We start from the raw sequence: 24,584 nt of genomic DNA, 5'->3' as shown, positions 1-24,584 counted from the left end.
ACGTGCATATGATTGCAGCCTGTGTGTGTAGGGAATAAAAGTGGTATGAGTGGGTAATAACAACAAAAAGTAGACACAAAATAATATGTTTTGGGTCCCTACTTGTTCCTACTGTTTTGGCAACCACATTTGTTACATGTTCATATTTTTACATGTTTGTTTTTCCATCCTGGCACTATTTTGTTTAACAAGTTTAGCTATAGTGGTTTTTAGATGCTGAACAATACAAATCCTGGGCATCCAGCAGCATTTACATTTTTTTCTAATCTTAGTGAAAACAGATTTTTTTTACATCTTATTCTGTTGACCTTTTGACTACCATCCTCCTCAGAATGAAAACTAAGCAACGATAGATCACATAAATGATACCAGAAGCTAATTCAAACATTTCCCATTTGTGCTTGTGCCCTTCTGAACTCTAGCTCATGTAATGGTGTTACAATGAAAAGAGTATACCAATATTCTGCTTTAAACTTAAATTTTATATTTCCATTTAAGCACATTATACATAATGTGTTTAAAGATGCAGAATGGAGCCACCACAAATCATATCAAGTTATAAAAGCCATCTTCTAAGTTCTGTACATGGATACTATGAGTGATCCCCATAGTTCCGTCAACTAGAAAGTGTGGTGATACCAGAAGGGACAATTGTTGCTTTCTGTATCTGTATACTACCTACATCATACTTGTATTTCTCAGTTTGATCATAGGCATCTACATAGGCATGTTCAGCTTGGGACTGGTGACATCATCTAGGAAAGAAAAAGAGACCAATCTGAAGCAACATCTTTCAGTCTATATTTCCATTTATTAACTGGAGAAATGTTCATCACAGTAAGCCCCACCATAATGCTGCCACTGCATCAGTGATTTCAATCATGGGCTGTAGGAGAGAGAGAGATATGCAAGACTTTGCCCCCAGCCCAAAATAAGATAGCTTAGTTTACTGAATTTCTTAAATACCTATTTCTAAAAAAGAAGAAGATGCAAGGTGTTTTGTGGCAGATTAGAATATACAGAAATTCAAGTAAGAGAATAATACAAAACAGTACAAATAATATCACAACCACACTACCACAGCAGACAAAATCAACTAAAAAGCATAAAGTCAACTTTCACATTTCATCTAGGCGGTAGATGAACATCTTGACCTGATACTGAAAAGATGATAATGTCAGCATCAGGTAGGCCTCACTGGGGAGAGCATTTGCAGATGGAGGGCCACTACTGAAAAGTCCTTCTCCCTTGTCATTACCTTTGGAACTAATCTTGGAGGGGGTACCCAGAGGAGGACTTCAGATGTTGGCTGGTTCATAACAGGAGACGTGTTCCACCATTGGCTTCAGGAACCCTGGCATGAACAGGTATCAATGTGCCTCTATGCTAAAGCATGACCAAGAGATTAAGGTATTGAAAATACGTTTATTATTGAGACTAGTGAAATGTCCATGTAGATGACAGAGGACCCTATTTCCTCCTCTTCCCCATGCCAGCATTAAAACTGCCAGTACTGTTGGCTTTTGCTTTTTCCTTCTCTCTGTCCCAGTCTTGCAAAATGTTTCCTTCTACCAGTGCCCAACTACTCTCTCTCTCTCTCTCTCATTCACTCACTGGCTCACCCCTATGTATACACTTACCCCAGCCTTGCTAGGACAAAAAAATGAGCCAGAAACATGAAATCTCTGCAACGTATAACATTTTCCTTAGAATGTTCATTGTATCTCACTTCCTCAACCCCTCTACCCTGCTCCCACAAGGAATCTGGAACCAGAATTCAGCCCTCAGGCTCTTCCGTATATACTTGAGGGCCTGCTGGATTGCCCCTGACAATTCAAGTTAACTTGCCTCTCCATATAAGCTTGTACTCTATTGTGGTCGATGGGTGAAATAATACGCAGAGAACAGGAGCTATGGTTGAATAAAGGGCCACTTTATTAAATTCAAACAAAACTTTAAAGCGACCTGCAGAGGTGAAACCTAAGTGCGGGAACTAACAATAGGCAATCAGCTTGCCCTACAGCTCTCGGGCAACCAGCCCCTGCTGGAGCCAAGGGCAAGCCCCTTTTGCTTACCCCTGCCCCGGCCACACCTTATAGGTGAGTAGGGAGACCTTCCTACGTCACCCAGCCCTGGGGCCGTAGAACCCTCGGGTGGATGAGGTAAGTTGGCCCCAAAAGCAGCCCATATCCTGTATTTGGGCCATAAAACCCTGAGAGACAGGCATCTGGAACCACCCTTCACCTCCAAAGGTGCCTAAGGGGGCCACCTAGCTGTCGTTACTAATTTCCCCTCCTGCACTTTACCGCCACAAGAAGGGGACAAATCTCTATTTAGTCCCCTTTTCCCCACTGCGTAGAAGAACTTCCAGCAGACTCCTCTGCAGGTCTTGCAAAAAGTTGTCGTTCCCTGTGTCCAACAGGTGAATGCCATCGGCCCTATAGAGTTCAACCCTAGAATGCTGTATGAGCGGATGTGGAATGGGCAACCCACCATCCCCAAGAAGTGCCAACCGAATCTGTCAGTTGACCCTCTTACGTGTCCAGTCTATCCTCCTGGGGTTCCAAACTCCACGCCATTCCCTGCGTGGCAGTATGTCTGACCAAAGCAGACAAACTGAAGGCCAACGCTGCCTTATAACGTGCATATCGCTACATGCCTGAACAGTAAGGGCCCTGCCCTTAAGTAAACCCAGGTCATTACCTCCCAGGTGAATGACCAAGATGTGTGGAACTTCACACGCTAACCCTTGCCGGAACAGGGCGGGTAGGAGCCCATCCCAGCACATCCCTTGCCAGCCAAGCCATTGTACAGTAGCTCGTTGACTGAGCCCCAGCTGCGAGCCCATCCAAGATGACGCAGCCCTACGGCCCGCCCAGAAAATCATGCTGTGGCCACAGACTAGGATCCGTCCCCCTCCGGCAACCTGCCAAAACAAGGCAACGCCATTAGGCTTCCGAATTACCATGCCCACTCATGGGGCGGATGTAACTCCTATAGGCCCCAGAAGCCCACCTTCCAACAGCTTGCAGACTGGCCCATGGGAAACCCAGCCCCGCTGCTGTGGAAGCTGCTCTAATTCTAAAAGAGTGGATCCCAAAAACTGATGGGTCTATTCCTAATCCGTGCAGAGCCTTCTTAGTAAGTGCCCAAAATTGATATTTAGTGAGAGGATTACCGTTCCTGTGAACAAATAAATATCCACTCCCTGCTCCTCTAGCTATCATAAAGGTTAGCAGGGCCTGCACTGGGCAAATGTGTGGCAAAGGGGAAGGAGCTAAAATAACAGTCCGTCCTCTGCCCCTCTGGTCAGTCTTAGACCTACGTAACGTAAGGTAAGCGCTGCCTGCTTTCATGTTGATATCTGAAATTAAGAGGGCGCGCTGTGACTGGTCCAACTTAGACCCAGCCACTACTTCTCCAATTCGAAATCCCCCTAAAATAATGTAAGGGACACTGCTCGAAATAGCTGGATTTCGTAGTTGGAAGAGCATACTGCTGACCATTGGCTCATGAGTTTCTCTAAAAGCTCTGGAGATATAGGACGGCGGTGATCGGGGCAGCTGGGCGCTCCCTAGCCCACCCAGCCAACATGCACCGGACCCTAAAATCCGTGGAATGATCTCGAAAACCCTGTGCCTTAGCTAGAAGTGGAAAAACTCCAGGATCCTAATCTGCAACAGTTAAAGCATGTCCCTGTGCAGCTTGCAGCCCTGGGCCGCAGAGTCAATCTTGATACCCAGAAGGTGAACACTGGCACAGAGCCAATCTTGATACCCAGAAAGGTGAACACTGGGGCAGGATCCTCCATATTCCCAGTTTTCAAGGGAACCCCCAGTTACATATCCATACTATAAGCTGTGACCTCAGGTGCTAACATGCACCCCAAAATCTGCCCAACCGATGAACAGCCCATCATACAGATAGTGCCCCACTGTTTCTAAGTCCACTTGTCTCCTGACTGCCCCCTACCAGAAGGATCTGAAGCACTCCATGCGAGAATTATAGCAGTCCATAGGCAATGCTCTGCCACATGTGGGCATCATGTTAAATGAAGCATAGAGCACCGTTCCTAGACTATCAGGTATGAACCTGTTACTGCCTGACCCCTTAAATAAGACTGGTTGTGAATCAGACGTAATTTGCCCACTGCCTTTTAAGGCCCTACCCAACTGGGGTGGCCAGGAAGGGGCCAAGAACTCTGCCCAACTGTACATCTTTACACTCTGTCCCTGGCAATTACCGCCATAACTAAAACAGATTGAAGATTGTAGGCCATGAAGGCCAGCTGGGAGTTGGTGGACATGACTGCCCCCCCCCAGAAGGAGCTGCAGCACTCCATGTGAGAAATATAGCAGTCCATAGATAATGCTCTGCCACATAAAAATGCATAAGGCATCTCTATCATAGGTGTGCACCATGTTGAATGAAGTGCAGCGCACTATCCCAGGCTATCCAGTATAAACCCATCACTGCCTGACCCCTTAAACAGGACTGGTGGTGAATCAGGTGTAATATGCCCTCTGCATCCTAAGGCCATAACTACGACAGATTTAAGACTGTATGCCCTGAAGGCCAGCCGCGAGTTGAAATCTGGGATCAGGAAACCAAAAGAAAAACACCATAACACAGACAAACCTCCCTTTAAACCGGGTAGCCGGTAATCGAAGTTTGTAGTACCTCAAGTCTAACTGGGGAGGGACACATGTCCCTGAGCAGCTTAAGCTGGGGGCTTCCTCTTACCCCCTTGAAGGCCTCCGGCCTAATATCTCACTGCTGTGCACATCCTTCTGCAAAGAAAGGGAGTAAATCATTTATGAGTAAGTACACTTTACCAACTACTATTCCATGGCAGCTAATCCAGTTCCCCTAAAGCACAGAGACTGAGGATATGCTGCTGTCACCAATATTTGGACCCACCGCAGCTTTCTCCTAGTGGGTTTCCAAACAACCATAATAATAAATGTTCAAATGCAAAATGTGCATGCTACATTGATTTCAAGTAACTGATATCAAAATAGAAGTGCCAATGTAAAAGTTGCATGCTATATATGACTGCAGGTAAATGATATCAGAAATCCTAACAAAGAAGGGTTTTTGTTGTTGTTGTTGTTACAAAATCATCAGGAAAGGGTGAAGAGTCTGCCTGGAACTTAAAAGGCAGCCGCTATGTCAACAGGAATCTAAAATCCTGTCAAGGCAGCCCCTTCTTTAGTAAAGTCTAAGATCCTGGAATTAGGATAAGAGCCTTATAAGCAGTCTGGCTTTCCTTTTTATTCCTATCCTCCCATCAAGCCACATTATAATCTGCTAGACCTTCAATTCCATGCAGAAGTTTGCATGTCCTTCTTTAATACAACAAATGCCATATGCTTTGTTTTTGATACGGGACTAAATTCAAATAAATGCAACTTCTGTCTCAGAGGTAACAATTAGCGTGGCACTGACACTTGAAAAAGGATCACTGTCAACTAAGTTATGGTGATTTAGACATTTTCTAGCAAAACCTTGTCATCCGTGCACACCACTAGTATCTAAATAGGACAGGCACAAAGTCCCAGAAGGCTCACCCGGCCCCACCAAGGCCACCATATAATGTAATGATAATAGAATTAATTAACTCAGCCCAATATATTCCTGGGCCTAGCAAGAAGTCGGAAGCTTAGCCAAGAGCTCCGTATCCCTGCAACCTAATATAGGCCCGGGTCTAGGAAAAAACTGTAAGCCTAATCAAAGAGTCCCGCACAATTGCCAATAGAGGCTGCCAGGGCCTCACCCACATCCCTCACTGTGTTGCGCCCCTACCTAGGCTGAACTCACACCCAGCCTTGGCAATCAAAGGGGGAAATAGGGCCTGTGTTGGCAGGCTCGAAAAGCCTGTGCAGCTGTCTTACTGGCTTGTTGTAAAAAGTGTAAAGTGTAAAGAATCTTGTTATAACACAGCCTCCTCCCATAATTTGCTCTGAGCCTGCAGTAACTGGCCCAAGGTCACCCATTGCGCCTCACAGCAGTTGGGGAGGCTCAAACCCTGGTCTCCTAGGTCACAGTCCAACACCCTAACCACTACACTAAACCACCCTTTCTCCCACAATCTGCCCTGGGCTAAGGGTGTGTGTGTGGCCTAGGCAGCAAGGGGTTGCCAAATACATATATAGCATGTTTGTTAACTTGATGTGTTTATTGTATTTTACTTTATTTATAAATGTGTTTCTTTCTTTTACCATTATCAGCCCAGACGCTTCCTGCCCGCTAGGCCCTTTTAACGAGGCCTGCTGGCTAGGCACATGCCCCTTTTGGCCCAACTCTCTCCTTCTTAGGAGGCATTGGGCTCATATCTATTTATCATTAATTATTTAATATTTAATGTAAATGTTCAATATATCTAAGTGGTACTCTTATATTACCTTCACCCCCTTCCCCTTTTATGGGGGGGGGAGAAATCAGCAACCCACAGGGATGCGTCTCTCTCTCTCTCTCTGTGTGTGTCTCTCTCTCTATCCCTTTAACTGCCTAAATATACTTGCGTAATATTTAAATGTATGTGGTTGTAATCCTTGTTTAACATCCACTCCCTCCTCCCTGTATAGGGGGGAGGATGTTTGTGTAATCTTGCTTAACTTGGCCAGGCCTCACCACCAGGCCACCTGCAGCCACGCAGCAGGATTAACAGTCGTTGTCCTCATGGCTGCAACCTTAAATGGGCTGATCAGGCCCAAGCATTGACCATGCGGTCAGAAAATGGCCACCGCTCTCTGTCCCTCGCTGTTCAGTAGCTCTGTCTGTCCCATGCCATCATTCTTCCTCTCTTTGTCGTGAGCCAAGAGGAAGTCGGAGGGTGTGGCGTGGGCTTAAATAGGCCCATTGGCTCCACCCCCTCCGTGCAGCATGTCGCGTGTCATCTCAGCGTGACGCGCGACGTTGCCCTTACCTCCCATGGCTTCTGCGGCTTCACCCTGGGCCGCAATTGCGCTGCCGCCTCCCATTGCTTTCACAAGGTAAGCGGAGCTACATTTCTGGCTTGTACTTAAAATTCAGAATCATAGGGTTTTCTTTGGCTATTTTCCCATTTTTCACTCCTACCTGCTGAATTATTTATAGCAGAGTATTTATAATTATTTTTTCTTGATCTTTCCAATGGCTGCATCCAGATATTATTGGTGTCAACAGAATTTAGTATTTTTTGTGTTTGGATTCAGTGCTGTGGAATGAGTGAACTAGTTACACCTAATGGCACAACTATGTATCCAAAAGAAGATCACAACATTAAAAGCAAAAGCAAGCCACATTCTTTTTAAGATACATATTACAAGCCTTTAAAAAATGCTGGTGTTATTCACTGCCAGTGCATTAACTGAAAAGTTAGCTATGCTTTCTATTGAAATCACACAGAGTACAAACTGATATGGATTTTGTGCTGCAACCTTTTTTTGTGTTCTTGGACATTCTCAGAAGATAAGAGAGGGAAGTAATGATGTGTTGCTGACTTATTTACCGTATGTAAGATGTCATATTGTGAGTATAGTCGCTGGCAGTCTGATGAATGGAACACTTGGACTAAATGCTTGCCTGACATGGGTGAATGTACTTTCAGTAGCTGTCAATGGCTCTGAATGAAGGAGATAGACTTGGCAATGGTCTGTCAAGTCTGGTTTGTGTTTTCCCTGTACTATGTGCATACATGCACACCTGTTAAACTTGGATTTATTATGAGATGGTGATGAGAAGCTTTTGCTGGAACAAGCTGGAATAAAGCCTAACATGGTGATTCAAATAGGACTATTTGCTTATACAAAATGTGTATAGTCATTGCACAGATTTAGACCACCTGCAACTAATTGTATGTGATGCTTGTCAGTCCCCATGTGAATGATGGCATTTTTGGTAATAGTAGGGAAAAACTCTTTTAAAAAACAATAGATGGGGGAGGGGAAATCTCAGCAGCAATAAGAAAGCAAGCCCCCAGTTAGTTGTGGACTTTGTATTACCCCATTTGACAAGGTCATTAAACCTAGTTTATGGCGCAGATATGTTGTGACATGCTTGTTCACACTTGAACACCTATACCCATGTACATGGATATAGTATGCATACACACATACATACACACCATCCTAACATTACACTGTGGCAGCACCTACCCTGTGGAATTCCCTCCCCTTAAATATTAGACAGGCGTCATCTCTGTTATCTTTTTAGCGCCTATTGAAGAGTTTTCTCTTTCAACAAGCCTTTTAAGTTGAGACCTATCCCAGTCTGCATCTGTGTTGGAATTGCTTTATAATATGTTGTTAAACTTTCGTTTTTAAAATGTTTTTAATCTTAAATGTTTTGTTAGTTTTTTTTAAGTAATGTTTTTGAAGATGTTTTGTTTTAATGTGTTTTAAAGTTTGTTTTTAGTGCTTTTGTTTGCCGCCCTGGGCTCCTGCTGGGAAGAAGGGCGGGATATAAATCAAATAATAATAATAACAATAACAACAACAATAATAATTACAGTTATATCTACATTATGAAGTAGAAACTGGTTTGTTACTATACGATTAACCTTTACCTGATTATTGTGTAGCTGGGTGATAATTGTGCATTTTGCATGAATAATCTCTTGGCAAATCCAGGATGTTAGCTAATAGGTTCTTTTATCTATTGTCCTTGTAGCAGTGAAATTTCAAACACTGATTGGCTGAGCTGGTATGAAAGTTCCCTGAACATTCCATACTGAGGGAACAAATAATGAAAGAAGAGAGAGTTTTTTTCAGTTTTCAATTTGACTGGGATTAAAACATTACACAACCCTTAAGGACATGGATCCCTGAAGTTCAGCCCAAATGTGTGGGGGGGGTGTTGAACAAAAGGGAAGGGGTAAAATTACCTCCCCTCTTTTGCCTTTTGGGCATGTAGATAAAATTTGTAGCCTCTCTCCTGCTGGCTGCCATTTTTATTTTCCTGAAAAGCCTTGGAATGACATTTTATACATTATATTGACGTGAACAGATTATGACAGATGTCTGCATCTCCAGGTACTAAGTATGTCTCCATTCCGGATTTGCTTCCTTTCCCTTTTTCATTTTTTAAAGAAAAAATAGAGTATTGAGATTTGACTATTATACAGAGCAAAAATCTCTTTTTAAATATAAATTGTATAATATATTACTCATGCACAAGTGTTAGGTGCTATTTGATGGTGTGTTTTTCCATTTTTAAGAAAGGGTTATGTCTCAGAGAACTTGACTATACAGTATTTTGATTTGCATAGGTCTGTTATAAAAAGAATAGAGTGGAATTCCTGTTGCAGGTTACAAATCTACAAGATTTTCCTGAGGACTGGAAAGACTGTAGATTAAGTGAGGGAGATGTGCACAGCTATCACCACTCCCTTGAAGCTGCTATGTTCGTTCACCACCAGCCCTGGCCTGTTAGATACATAATATAACTGCTATTGTATACATGCATAACATTACTAGATAATCTGCCATTTCAAATGACTGCTATTGATTTTAACATGTGATAAATATGCAAAGTTGATGAGATTTTATTTCATTTTTATGGGCATTGACAATATTATTACATTTACATTTTAACTTTTTTGTTGCTTTTTAGTAGCCAAGGATGTCAATATTTTCTTTGATGAATTAGAAGGCACAACCAGCCCTTCAAAAGATGATTCTTTGCTTCACCGTGAAAATTTGACTAGTACTTCGGATAATACCAGCAGACTGGAGGCAACGGGAGAAGTAAGAACCTTTATAAATTTAAATTATTTGTGGCTCTCCATTGGTGGAATTGAAATCATCTCTGTTTTTACAAAGGTGCGCTGTGCACATACTTTACAAATGTGTCTGTGAAGTTGCTTTAAAGTTAATACACCATAAAATCAAAGTGCCTTAACAATTCTATCATTAATCTGCGGACAATGGAAAAGAATTCCTAGACATTTGTCATGCCTTATGTTTGACTATCTGAAATAAAGCAAGCACCCTGATCTATTGCTTATGTATAATATATACAGTGCATGGAGTTGCAAATGTTATTTTTATTCAAATGGACTTGAAGAAAATAATTATAAGTGAATTATGGTAATTTAGCATACAGTCTTGTTGGAAAGTCCTGTGCCGTCATTTGAGATATGTCATAGCTTCCCTTTTCTCCTTTTCTTATCTAGTTTGCAGGCAGCCTAAAATGCCCTCTAAATGTGAATATAGGAAGCCAATATTTGTTAGTTAGTTTCTTTCAGAGCCAGTGTGGTGTGATGTCTACAGAACACTGGACAAGATCTGGGGATGCCCAAGTTCAAATTACCACTTAGTTGTGAAGCTCACTGTGCAACCTTGGGGCAATTAATCTTTCTCAAGCTACCTCACAGGATTGTTGTGATGTAAAAGTAGAGGAAAGAACTATGTGTGCCACCCCTGGAGGAAGAGCAGGTTATAAATATAATTTCTATCCTGCCCTTCTGTCCCACACAGTAAGACTCCAAGATTCCTAACAAACAAAATTAAAAACATAACAACAATATATAAATATTATTCATTTAAAAGTAACAACATTCAAGTAACATCAACAGCACAACAGAACCAACTTTAAAAAGAGAGTGAACAAATTTCAGTTGCTGTTTATGTCAAAAGCATGGCAGAACACCAGGTATCTAAATGTCAACAGAGAGGGATTGTAAGAGTTTCATGAGTTCCACAATTGAGTTTTGCAACTGATGAGTCTGTCCTACATACTTACCTGCAGAATTTCTGCCACTGATGGGCACTGGGGAAGGACCTGAGCAAACAGACTGGATCATATGGGAGATTCTGATGAGTTATGATTAATCTGGCTGTCTGATGCTAGCTTTAATTCCCCAAGTTTAGGGATATATTCAACTAAGTCCTGCTCATAGTAGACCCACTGAAATTAATGAACCTAAGTTGGTCATGTCTATTAACTTCAGTGGAACTCTGAGCAGGACTAGCACTGAATACCACTCTTAGTGATTATCATACATATATGTAATAGTTTTATATATCAGATCTTTGTATTGAAATCCTTTGGTTTGTGAAAAAAGTTAAATACCAGTCTGACAATTGCTTTGACTTTTTCTTCACAGGGAATACCAGGAAAAAATAAATCTAGTGGGCTGTATTTTAGGGATGGAAAATGTCGCATTGACTACATTTTGGTGTACAGAAAATCCAACCCACAAACTGAGAAAAGAGAAGTGTTTGAAAGAAATATGAGAGCAGAAGGACTTCAAATGGAGAAAGAGGTAAGAAGGATTTCTTGGTAAACATTTTCAAAATCCAAACCTGCTTGCAAACAAAGGAATTCCTTTGCAATTAATGGCAACAAGAGAGACAAGTATTGATTTTAATCTAGGGCACCTTTTCATTCCTTTGTAATAATATTAACCGGCTTGGCATGTTAGTTCTAAACATTTCAATTGCCATACCTGCCTGTTATGCGATCTCCAGCTTTGGTGCTAACATACTTTGTGAATTTACACTGTGAGTAGTAATTGTAAGTTTAATTCTCAGTCCCTATTTTTAAGGAATGGTTTACATCTTTCTTACCCCATGGCAAGCAATTTCCATGTGGTGACTCACCTGAGGCATGTAGTGTGATTTACCATATGGCTTCCCAAAATCACACCAACATCAGATGCTTCCAGGAGCATTCAGCACTCCCAAGGAAACTATCTCTATATATGTTTGGGAGGATCCATGTGGCAAGCAGTACTAGGCATTACAGAATAACTCTTTTATTTTCAGATAGCAAAGGTGTGTACAATTAAACCTGGAATTGGAAGCTGGATTATTCTACTGGCTCTACCTCCCACTTCCACATAATTGTTCAAGCCTTCTGAACAGACCCAAAATGCATTCAAGATTTACATGCGTAGACTGTGTCTACATGATTTGTACCCTGAATTTTAGCATGAACACAGCCCCTCTTCCCCTGCCTCTGCCACATTGATTCTACACATACTTATTGTCTGCTAAGGTAGAAAGAGTAGAGTCACTATGCAAAGCAGCTTCTTAGAATTATACTATAAAGAAGTCTAAATGTGGTTGGATCCAGACTAAACTAGCCATGCTTAAGTCCTGTCGAAAACAGTAAGACAAGATAGTAATGACTAACTTGAGTTCTACTGATTTCAATGGGACTAAAGCATAACTGAGGCTACAATCCTAACCCCACTTACTTGGGAGTCAGCCCCAATGAATTTAACAGGACTTACTTCTGAGTAGACATGGTTAGGATTGCACTGTAACTTACTCTGGAGCCATCCTATTGTCTCTGGTTTCCTTTTCACTTTTCCACTGTTGTAATGTGATTATGCAATGTATGTCTGAATTTCATGTGACACATTACTGATATAGAATTGTGTGTTATCAAATTTTAAAAGTGGTCAATAGGAATTTTAAAAAATCCCTCAAATAAGTGAAGTTATCCAATCAAGAGATACAGACAAGTCTCGGATAAAAGGTCTTGACTTTGTTAATCCCTGTCTGGTAAAATGTAAAGTACGTGGAAGATTATGCTGGCCAGTTACACAGTTAGTGAATAATTCTTATTTTGTAGTAGTTGGATTAAAAGATAAAAAAGGTCATGCTAAGTGCTCCTTCATTTAACATAATGGGAAATGTGTTCTAAATTTATTCTGTGGACGTCTCCAGACAATCCCATTTGCCTTCCTTTATTTATATTTTCAAATAGACAATGAATGTAGTCTGGAACATGCTGACAGATGAAGCAATATAGCTTGTGTAAATCTTCCTAATATTTAGTGTTTATGAAATCAGATTGGAAGCAAGTTTAACTACTGTGTCCTGTTAAGCCAGAATTCCCCAAACTGTTGCCTCCCATATGTTGCTATATTACACTCCTCACCATCCCTGATTATTGACCATGTTGGCAGAGGCTGGTGGGAGTTGTAGTTCAAAACAGCTGGAGGGAACCAGGTTGGGGGTGGCTGGCTTAATAGGACACAGTGGAGTTGTACAAAACTTGCAAAGTGTTAAACACTTTGCGCAGGTCTTCTTTCATGAACTTTCTGCAATATATCTCTCTGTCCTTATATATTATGAACTCAGCATGCAAAAATTACTCCACGATTTCATACTGTGAACACTCATTAATTTTACTAATTGCTGCCAAATACTGTATTTTGGTGACTTTTCTTTAGCTATGTAGTCTGTAATTCTGATATACATTTACTTAATAGAATCAAGGGGAAAGTTGCAAAATGTTATTCCTGCTTTTTCAGTTGTAACAACGCAGAGTCTTCGCTATTGACATATGAATTGTTACACAATTCAGGTTGAAGACTATCTGAATATGTGTTTGGAGTCTGCAAACTATAACTATATAATATACTGCTATGCTGTGTTGACCACAATTATGGAAGAGTTTTGAAAACCTTACTGTTTGACTTACCGGTTCTGTTAGGCGCAATTTTTTTACAACTGTGCAATGGTCCTTTCTTAATCTTTAATGTTCTTTTACTGTGTAGCACATTCATCCTCAATCAATTATTCTGCCATTTAATTATTCATCTCTTTTCCTTTTATTGTCTCACCTGATATCAGGCTTTGTTTCTCATTCAATTTGGTTTGGTGTGTGGCCTCTTTATATCTCAGTGTTTCTAAACTTTAGGATGATCAAAATGAGGATCTGTTGTTTTAATAAGTGAAGTTTAAATACAAGGAACCTCAGCGTAATGCTGTTAGCCCTGTGTGAGTTGGACCAGCATCAACAATTAATCCTGAACAGAGGAATTTTCTTCCTATTCAACAAACCTGATGTGTGACTTTAGCATCTGTTTCCAGTCAGATCAGCCTGTTTACAACTACTGGAGTCTGCTTTATGGTTTCTCCCGGCTTTCTCAATGAGCCTGAGATCCATAGGCCCCTATGGAGTTTTGTGAATGCAGTTACACTTCACACCTAGACCCCAGACAATTTGACTTCATGATTTGTTTTATTTCTTTCAAATATTTCTAAGCTGCCTTTCAAGATAATAGCCTTCTCAAAGCAGCTGACTGTTAATACCAAATGCATAATTTTGTGCCCAGTGATGTAATGGCAATCTTTGAAGTTTAGGAGGTCAACATGACAGTCCCAATAACCATGCTCTCAAAGAGAGTCTATAGCCACACACCCCAAGAAAAGTCTAAAAACTCAGCCAGTTGTACTGATCCATTTTACACATGCGCACAGTCAGCAAAGTAATATAACTAATGACCAGTTTAATTAGGATCAGCTGGTAGCCATCGAATAGTAAGCTGGACTCATTCTCTGACTTCCTCTATGCTAACATGTCGCAAACATAGTAAAACTTGAAGTCTCATTATTGCCTTATTCATTTGCAAGAAGGGTCTGCCGACTATCCTGGCACTTTGTCAGATGATGTCATGATCCTTGCTCTGAAAAAAGTCCTGGAGCTCCACTCTCCTGCTTACCCCTTTTGCTACACTACTGAGGATGCTTCAAGACAGTTTTGGTTCTGCCACAGAGATGGTACTATTGCCTGAGGCACCTTCCTGGGAATGGTTAATGGGAAATTCTTTGGTTATAGCGGAAGTGAATTATTGAGAAAGAAAGTGTTTGTAGCCATAACCTTTTTTCATAATGTTTTGGATTGTAAATAAAAAAGGTGATTTACCAAATGTAGCCTAGGGGGGAAATTAATACGAGGAACAAATTGGGAACAGTCCAGAGAGTTAAGTGCATATAAAATATTTTTCAGATGCAATGTTATACACTTACTGATTGGCTTTTTAAAAGAGGTCATGTGGGCACCTATATAGAGAGAGAGATTACAGAGTAATCGTTTGTATTAACTTTTCCAGAGATAAATCTATAAATGGGAGCCATGATAGTCTAGGATCCTATTCATAGTTCCATGTGGAAACATCTTACTATCCCTTAAGTAACATTTTGCATACATTTCCTTTTAATTCTGTTGAAATTGATGAGATTAAGTACACAGTTAAGCACCTAAATCCTTTGGGTTTAGATAGAAGAGGTGTAGTGTAGTGGCTAAAGAAACTATGAATAAGAAACTAACCTCTGCCTTGAACTCACTAGACAAGTCACTCTCTCTCATCCTCAGTCTTTCCATCCATAATATGGGAGATAATAATACTGACTTACCTTTTAGGGTTCTGTAGATATTATAGCTACATGTGAAGTATTTTGAACACTTGAAAGTACTACACCAATGTTAAGTATTGTTATCTGATTTCAGTGAGACTTAAAACAAATCATTTGTAGGTTGCACCCATTATATTAGCTGAGCAGGATGTGTTTGATTACTTGCTATAAAAGGAGTTGTTAATGCTTCTTTGCATACATACAAAGCTACCTTATACTGAGAGATAATTGGTTCACCTGGGTCAGGACAGGACCATCTGCCTTGATTGGCAGTGACGTTCCTGTACTGCTCTTGTTTGAAGATGCCAGGGACAGTATAGAGCCTGCCCCCCCCCATGCATAGCATGTTCCTTACCACTATGGCCCTTTCCAAAAGCAGGGTTTGGATGAGCCCAGGAACTTACCAAACATGTCTCCTCACAGCCTTTCCAGTTTTTTCATGCAGGACTTTGCCAATTTTTAGTTCATATTTCAGACCCCTTGCGCCCTGTCAGGTGCTGCAGAAGAGAGTCTCTCTCTCTCCCCCCCCCCGATTAATGGCTTTTCATGGACACAGGGCATAGGGGTCTACTGTGGTGAAGAGAGGCCTGGAAAGCACTGGAATGTGTGTCGAAGTAATTTTGCAGTTTCTGCATCATACTCAATAGGCAGTTACATTCCTATCATGGGAATTCATGTGAATAAGTACAACACATTGGCACCAGAGGCCTGAGCAAATCCCATGATAATAAGCTTCACTAAACTGGATGAAAAGTGTTCTGTTAGCAATATATTATTTTCTTTCAGCACATCAGAATTCTAATACCTTGAAAAGCTGACCAGTCTTCACAACGGTCCATTGAGAAAAATGATTGTGACACGTTAACATGGTTAGAGTAAACATTTGTGGGATTCATAATGAATTATCTTGACATAAGAATGGATTTCTACTGTCGTTAAGTTGTTGCTTTGGTTGATCTCCTACTCTAAGAGCTGCAAAACTTGGCTGGTGAGTGATCAGAGGAAAGCTTTGAAAGATGTATGCCCAGAGAATGATCTGAAGTCATATTATCCATTTCTAATGAAATGGAATCATAGGTAAGTTGCTCTCAGCTTTTTGAAGGAAAGGTTGGAGATATAAGAACTGGGATAGACTGGCCTCAGTTGTCCATGCTCTGGTGACCTCCACCTGGACTAGTGTAATGGGCTCTGTGTGGAGATGTCCTTGAAGATGTTCCAGAGACTGCAGCTAGTATAGAAGGAGGCTGCTAGGTTGGTAAGTGAGGCAGCCCGATGGGACCATATGGTCACTGGTTCTGAAAGTGCTGCATTGGTTGCCACAGCCAGTGATTGAAGGTGGTTATGATGACATTTTGGAGCCCTGAATGACCCAGGGCTCAAACATCTGAGAGACTGCCTGCCCATTCATTACAATCAACAGATGAGGCTGTCTTAGCATTCCCTGCTCTGAATGAATTGTGCACTGTGGGGAACCACGGAAGAAGCTTTCTGATGGTGGTTCCAGAACTGTGGAATCATCTCCCTACTGAGGTATCCCTTGCCTCTACAGTATATTTGTTTTAGTGACAGGTGAAAGCACACCTCTTTCTTCAGGCTTTTAGAGGTGAAAATGGAACATGGGTGAAGTTATTTTTGAAGTATGACACTCTACTATGTAGATTTTGTTTTATGTATGTTTTGATGTTATGTTTTGATGTTATGTTTTGATTTTATGTTTTATGTAGATTTTTTGTTACATTGATAGTGTTGAAGAAGCTGAGAGCAATGCCATCAAGAGTTTGGACCAAGAGGCTAGACTCCTAGCAGGGGCACCCAAGGTGGAATGGTCAGAGCTGAGACACCAGACTAAGATGCATCCAAACTCAGAGGAAGGCAATGGTAAACCACCTATGAATACCTCTTACCACGAAAACCCTATGAACAGAGAATCCAAAATGCAACACGAGATAGTGTTGGAAGATGAGGCCCCCAGGTCAGAAGACACTCAATGAGCTACTGGGGAAGAACTAAGGACAAGTACAAGTAGAGCTGTGACTAATGATGCAGCTGGGTCAAAGCTGAAAGGAAACCCAGAGGCTGATGCACACAGATGCAAAAGGAGAGTCTGGAGTTGTATGATGCACACAGTAGGAACACGGAACGTGAGAATCATGGACCAGGGAAAGTTAGAAATTGTCAAGCAAGAAATGGAACGCATCAACATTACAATACTTGGCATGACTGGTGAATTAAAATGGATGGGAACGGGACATTTTCAGGCAGGCAACTACAAAATATTTTATGCAGAAAATGAGAAATTAAGATGAAATGTGGTTGCTTTAATAGTGAGAAGTGATGTAGCAAAAGCAATTAAGAGCTACAATGCAAGGTCTGAGTGAGTGATATCAATGAGATTAAACGGAAAACCTATTAACATAACATCATCCAAGTCTATGCTCCAAGGGCAAACGCAGAAGAAGAGGAATTGGAGAGATTTTACACAGAAGTACAGGAAGAAATTGATCACACACCAAAACAAGATGTTCTGATAATCATGGTGGACTGGAATGCAAAAGTAGGGAACAGAGAAGAGCTAGGAATTGTGGGTAAATGGGGCTTAGGAGACAGAAATGAAACAGGAGAAAGACTTATTGAATTCTGTGAAGCCAATGATTTGTTTCTTGCAAACACATTTTTTGAGCAACTGAAAAGACAACTATACATGTGGACATCACCAAATGGTCAATATAGGAATCAAATTGATTATATAATTGGTAGCAGAAGATGGAGAAGTTCCATACTTTCTGCAAAAATGAGACCTGGAGCAGATTGCGGTACAGATCATGAACTGGTCTTATCGAAAATCAGAGTAAAGCTAAAGAAGAACAACAAAGCAATCATAATGCCAAAATACAATTAACATCCCAGAAGAATATAAAACTCAAATAAGGAATAGATTTGAGGCTTTAAACGTAGGAACCAGAGAAACTATGGAGTGAAGCAAGAGACGTTATCAGGGAAGAACGCAAAAAAAAACACCTCTAGTTAAAAAGAGAGAAAGACCTCAATGGATGACTGAAGAAACTCTTCAAATGACTAAAGAGAGAAGGAAAGCAAGAGGAAATAGAAACACAGTCAGAACTCTAAATGCAACAATACAGCTTCTAGTACGCAGGGACAAAGAGAACTATTACAATAGTTATTGTATAGAAATAGAAGAGGACAACAAAAAGGGAAGAACAAGAGCCCTATTCCAAAAGATTGGAGAAATTAAAGGGAAATTTAAACCAAGAGTAGGGATGTTGAATAATCAACAGGGGAACACATTGACTGACCGAGATGAAATAAAAGGAAGATGAAAGCAATACACTGAAGAACTCTATAAAAGAGATGCCCAGATGACAGATTCATTCACGGAGGAACTGTATGATGAAGAACCAGAAATTTTAGAATGCGAAGTGAAAGCTGCTCTTCAAATACTTGGAAGAAACAAATCACCAGGAACAGATGGCATACCAATAGAGTTGCTACAAGTTACTGAGACTGAATCTGTCCAAATTTGACAGAAATTTGTCAAGAAATATGGAAAATTAAACATTGGTCCACAGACTGGAAGTGTTGTATATATCCCAATTCCAAAGAAAAGGGATCCCAGGGAACTATTGCCTTAATATCCCATGCAAGTAAAGTAATGCTCAATATTCTACAAGAGAGACTTTTACCATATATGGAGCGAGAAATGACAGACGTCCAAACTGGATTTAGAAAGGGAAGAGGCACCAGAGATCATCTTGGCTGTAAGACCCTCTCCCTGCTTGCTGGCCTCTTTCCACCTGGCCTGGAAATGTGGGGCCTTGACTGACTGCAGCTGTAAAAGGTATCACTACCTGAAGATGCCAGAAACCACCTTGACTGTGGGGTGTTGTTTAGGGGCTTCTGTCTGGGTAAAAGTTTAATTTCTGATGGTCAATTTTTTGTTTTGTTGTTATTGGGATTATGCTTCTGTATCTTATTGTTGGATTTTATTAGGAATTGTAAGGATGTATCGATTTATTGTATGTTTTTTATGATGTTTTTATTAACTTATTGACCATTTGAATTTATTTCTTACAGTGAGTTGTGTACTTTTTTCTGTTCATGTTGTGAGCTGCCTTGTGCATAAATTGTTATGGAAAGGTGGCATACAAATAAACAGTGATGATGATGATGATGATCACATCGCAAACATACGTTGGATAATGGAATGGACCAAGGAATTTCAGAAGAAAATCACCCTGTGCTTTTTAGGTTACAGCAAAGCCTTTGACTGTGTAGATCATGAAAAACTATGGAATGCTTTAAAAGAAATGGGGGTGCCACAGCATCTGAATGTCCTGATGCGCAACCTATACTCTCGACAAGAGGCTACTGTAAGGACAGAATATGGAGAAACCAATTGGTTCCCAATCGGAAAGGGTGTGAGACAGGGATGCATTTGATCACCCTATTTGTTTAATCTGAACGCAGAACGTATCATATGGAAAGCGGAATTGGACCAAGATGGAGGTGTGAAAATTGGAGGGAGAAATATCAGTAATTTACGATATGCAGATGATACCATACTCCTAGCAGAAACCAATAATGATTTGAAATGAATGCTGATGAAAGTTAAAGAGGAAAGAGCAAAAGCAGGACTGCAGCTGAACGTCAAGAAGACCAAAGTAATGACAACAGATTTATGTAACTTTAAAGTTGAGAATGAGGACATTGAACTTGTCAAGGATTATCAATACCTCGGCACAGTCCTTAACCAAAATGGAGACAATAGTCAAGAAATCAGAAGAAGACTAGGACTGGGGAGGGTAACTATGAGACAACAAGAAAAGGTCCTCAAATGCAAAGATGTATCACTGAACACTAAAGTCAGGATCATTCAGATCATGGTATTCCCGATTTCTATGTATGGATGTGAAAGTTGGACAGTGAAAAAGTTGGATAAGAGAAAAATCAACTCATTTGAAATGTGGTGTTGGAGGAGAGCTTTGCGGATACCATGGACTGTGAAAAAGACAAATAATTGGGTGTTAGAACAAATTAAACCAGAACTGTCACTAGAAGCTAAAATGATGAAACTGAGGTTGTCATTCTTTGGACACATCATGAGAAGACCTGATTCACTAGAAAAGACCATAATGCTGGGGAAAACAGAAGGGAGTAGAAATAGAGGAACGCCAAACAAGAGATGGATTGATTCCATAAAGGAAGCCACAGACGTGAACTTACAAGATCTGAACAGGGTGGTTCATGACAGATGCTCTTGGAGGTCACTGATGCATAGGGTCGCCATAAATCGTAATCGACTTGAAGGCACATAACAACAACAAAGATTTTATGTGAATTGGTATTAATTATCCTTTTGTGCATTGTTGTGTTTTATTTTGTGGTACACCACCCTGAAACTCTTGTGGTAAAGGGTGGTATAAAAATACCTTAAATAAACAATATGCAATGGTGTGTAAAACACAACTTGTTTTCTGTTAGAGAGCCTGTAAGAAATAACAAAGGCAAATGTTGCAGTGTGAAGTGCTTCTGTTCAAGATGTCAGCCAGCCTTGCCTTCATTTAGAATGCTCCCATTCCATTCTTCCTCACCCCCCACCCCCCTGGTTTCTCCAGCACTCCATGCCCACTGAGCATGCTCAGTCCTCATTGGCCTGTTTTGTATTGTTTTTGCTCCTTAACATTTTTCTATTATCTTTTTTAATTCTGTAGACTTTGAGATTTTCCCCAAGTCTGTTGATATCTCCCTCTTGTGTGCAGATAGTATTCTTTTAGGTGCTCAAAGAATACGTTTGCTATTAGTAGAACTTAGTACATGTACATGTATTGCTCAAATTTCTTTCAGCTGAAAAATGAATTGGTGTGCCTGGAAGGATATAAACTGTATGCATGATTTTACATAAATACAAGAATTGGGGACATGCAGAATCTTCTGTGCGAATTTATGTTTCAACCGCTGTTTCCAAAGTCTTTTTTTTAATTCATTCTCTCTCACTTAAACCTTAGACTCTGGCCCTAGTTCAGATGCAATCTATATGCTAGGCATGTATTTTGGTCTATTCATTTTTCTTCTCTATGTTGGGTTGTATGCAGCTGTGGACAGAAGTATCTTCCATTCGTGGAAAGAGCTTCCATTTATTGTCCTTCAGGACAATCCTCATTTCATTTACAGACTGACGATACATAAACCTTTATTTGGTGGATGATAAGTCAGTCCAATTAAAGGAAGTACATAATACAAAAATAGCTAGTATTATAGTGGATAATCACCTGCAGGGTGCAGTTAAGGTTATATCTTGTGTGCACTGCAAATAGTGAAGAAGATTTAATTCCTGCTATAGGATCAAGAAGAATATTGGTGACCTTGTAATTTAAGTTAAGCTTGAGGCCTGGCAGAGAGACAGAGCATAGCCATTGGGGCGGGGCAAGAATCGTCTTCCGGTAAGACGCTTTTCTGAAAGCTCCTGTAGTTATTAGGACTTTGCATTAAATACGTGCTCTTATTTATCACATCTGTGAATTTTGAGCCTTTTATATGCAAGCCGCTGGCTAGCACCAGAAGGCTATAGTTAAAAGCAATAAAGAGAGGCAGTAGAGTAAACAGAAGCTTCATACATCTGAGCTAATTGCCGCCATTAACCTGGGTAACTGCTGTAGTACATGCAATTCATGCAAGAGCAATTACTCGGCTCCCTCTCAAAGTGTCTCGGCCTTGAGGCCAAGCTTGTATAAAGACACAGATAAACAACGTAACTCACACGGGAAGCGAAGGGTGCAAGTGCCTCAGTGTCATATGTTAAGCAACGGCTCTAATAAGTAAAACGACGCTAGTAACTGAGAGAGGTGAAGAGCCTGTCATGGAGAACGGAAAAAGCTTAAACAAATGGCAACCCAAGATAACTAATTATTTCCCACGAATGCAGGATGCAGTGTATCCCTTTCTAACCACACAGTATTCTCAGGCAACGGACCCTCTACCAGCAGTGGCACATGAATGGTCATTAGGGAAATCTCTTGCTGTTAATAGCCATACAGAGAATGCTGCCAAAGACACAGCTCCAAGTTTAGCCGAGGAGCTGCGAGATGCTGGTTTTAATTGCTCATTCAACTCCTGCAACTCACTTTACGATATACCTCCTTCGGAGACCGTCACCATCGATTCATTTCATGAGCAGTTCAGTGAAAACTGCTCCACCATCAAGTCCCTTGGAGCTTCTGGATCATCCTCTCCAGTAGCTGATGTTACTGACGTTCATAAATGAATGGACCCAGATGGGCATCATATTATCCTGCAGGAACTGAGACTAATTAAATCCTTTATTAATGAAACTAACAGCCTTCTAACCACCCTGGTGAAGTCCTGGGGGCCACAATTTGCATGTGGCCCCCCGAAGCACCCAGCTCCTGTAGCGGCGGGTCGTGGCACTCTAGAGCAGCTGGTGCCTGTAAGAGAAACAGCTAACAATAAAAAAAGGAAGAAAAAGAACAAACGGCAGCAGCCCAAGGTCGCTTCTTGTGGGAGGGAAAAGATAAGACAAAGAACGGCAAGAAGTCCAAGAACGTTAAAAATACAGAAACTTTAGCAACTAATAAAAGAAAGATGAACTTTAAACCATTATTCAAACTCCTCGAACCACAACAACCGGATTCCTCCACGGAAGTGTATGTGCCGACTGTCATCCAGCAGAAAGCATCTCCTACACATTCCACAGGACTCTCATCTAGCGAACTTATATCTGGGGAAGAGAGTGTTATTATAGCGTCGGCACAAATGAACAAAAATGCAGCCTCATCCCTGGAATCTGGTCTTACAGCCTGGAAAATTGGTATTATCTTATAATTCCAGGGCTTCTAGAAGCTGGTCCATCTTCCTGGACAAATGTTTTGCCCAGTCTCTACATCCTGAACAACCTACTAATTACATCAAATCCATGATTAACGTATCTGCCAGACCTGGAGTATGGCGTCTAATTGTAGTATTGCATTCTCCGGCAATAGCCAACCAGATTTTTCGAGTAAGAGAGGAACTACATTATAGAGGCTTATTGATACAGCGATACTATATCAACTCCTCTCCCCCAGAACCACTATGGCCTTACTCTGGAAGCTCAGCGAGTCCATACTGTTCGGAGACAGAGGTAACCCTGAACTCAGTTTACTCCCAGCAAAAAGGAACGAACTCCGCCTGACGCCTCAGTTGTCCCGGCTCTATCGCTTTCGATCTTGCTTGGGGAGCTGGAACCGGAAGAGATCCAACTTGCTGATCTATACACCCAACTAACAGACTTGGAGAGAGATACGGTTATTAATAAACTTTATTGCCTAATTCAGCGCCTCTTGGATACAAACCAACATAAGAGCTCTATTGAGGAAACGTCTACTTCCCTTACTTCTGATACGACCTCTTCCTCATCTGAATTATCCTTGACCTACGCTACAACCTTGAATTCACGTCCATCCTCTGGAGCAGTCTTTAAGGACGAATTGGGCCTTTTGAACCACATTGAAGCGCTGCATTGACCTCTTCAGCCAAGGCTAGTCCCACCGGAGGCAACCCATCCCATATGTAATCACCATACCTTACCGAGGACTGATTGTACAGTATGCCTGCTGTCCTGGAACATTGCTGGCTGGCCTGCTAAACAACATACGCCAGCCTTTATTAACTTTTTAAATCGCCAAGATCTAATTTGCCTGCAGGAGACTTGGTATACCAGTGATTTAAATATAGACGGGTTCAATTCTATATCCCTACCAGCTGCCCCTCAAATAACTAAAACCAAGGGACGCCCTAAAGGAGGGTTAGCAATCCTAATATCCACAGCATTAAATGTTCATTGTATTAGAACTCCACCATGCCACAATCTCGCCATGGCTGTTCATCTGATTTTTGATACGCTATCCCTCTTATTAATCAATGTCTATATTCCTCCAGCTACCTCCAGGGCACTTACGGATCCAGTATGGGAGGACTTAGATTATTATATTACAGAGCTGGAGGCACGATTCCCCAAAGTCCCATTAATTATTCTGGGGGATCTTAACGCAAGGATTGGGCAGAACAATGAGAGCCTCTTAGCTTCTAAGCTCTGGAGGGGCGAAACCAATATACACCTAGTTCCAGAGCTAGAGAGAACCTCTAAAGACCACAGCATTAATTACCCGGGGATATGTTTGACCCGCATTGTTGGTAGTCATAATCTTACCATTCTTAATGGCTTGAAGCCCCTCGATGCCTGCGCGGAATATACATTTATTTCAAACAGGGGAAGTAGTGTGATCGATTATGCGATCACCTCTCCCCATCTCACGCAGTTAATAACGAACTTTTCAGTCGGCAAAGAATTAGACAGCGATCACCTCCCTTTATCCCTTTTACTGCGATTAAAGACGAATTGTCGGCTAGAGGCAGAATACAATTCGGTTGTCA

At 41.2% G+C, this 24,584-nt stretch overlaps 1 protein-coding gene across 1 annotated transcript in view; it reads left to right on the top strand.

Annotated features, from left to right (window-relative positions):
• The window catches only part of ANO4 (anoctamin 4), a 163,245-nt gene that overhangs the window by 15,534 nt on the left and 123,127 nt on the right, over positions 1-24,584 (top strand). The window contains exons 2-3 of the mRNA XM_061582834.1: positions 9,595-9,728; positions 11,090-11,248. Of these exons, the coding sequence (XP_061438818.1) occupies positions 9,595-9,728; positions 11,090-11,248 (293 nt within the window). The remainder of the gene's footprint in view (positions 1-9,594; positions 9,729-11,089; positions 11,249-24,584) is intronic.

This window comes from Rhineura floridana, chromosome 8, assembly GCF_030035675.1.
Source record: "Rhineura floridana isolate rRhiFlo1 chromosome 8, rRhiFlo1.hap2, whole genome shotgun sequence".
NCBI lineage: Eukaryota > Metazoa > Chordata > Lepidosauria > Squamata > Rhineuridae > Rhineura > Rhineura floridana.
The sequence above is the reverse complement of the archived record's forward strand: the minus strand, read 5'-3'. Positions and strand labels throughout refer to the sequence as shown.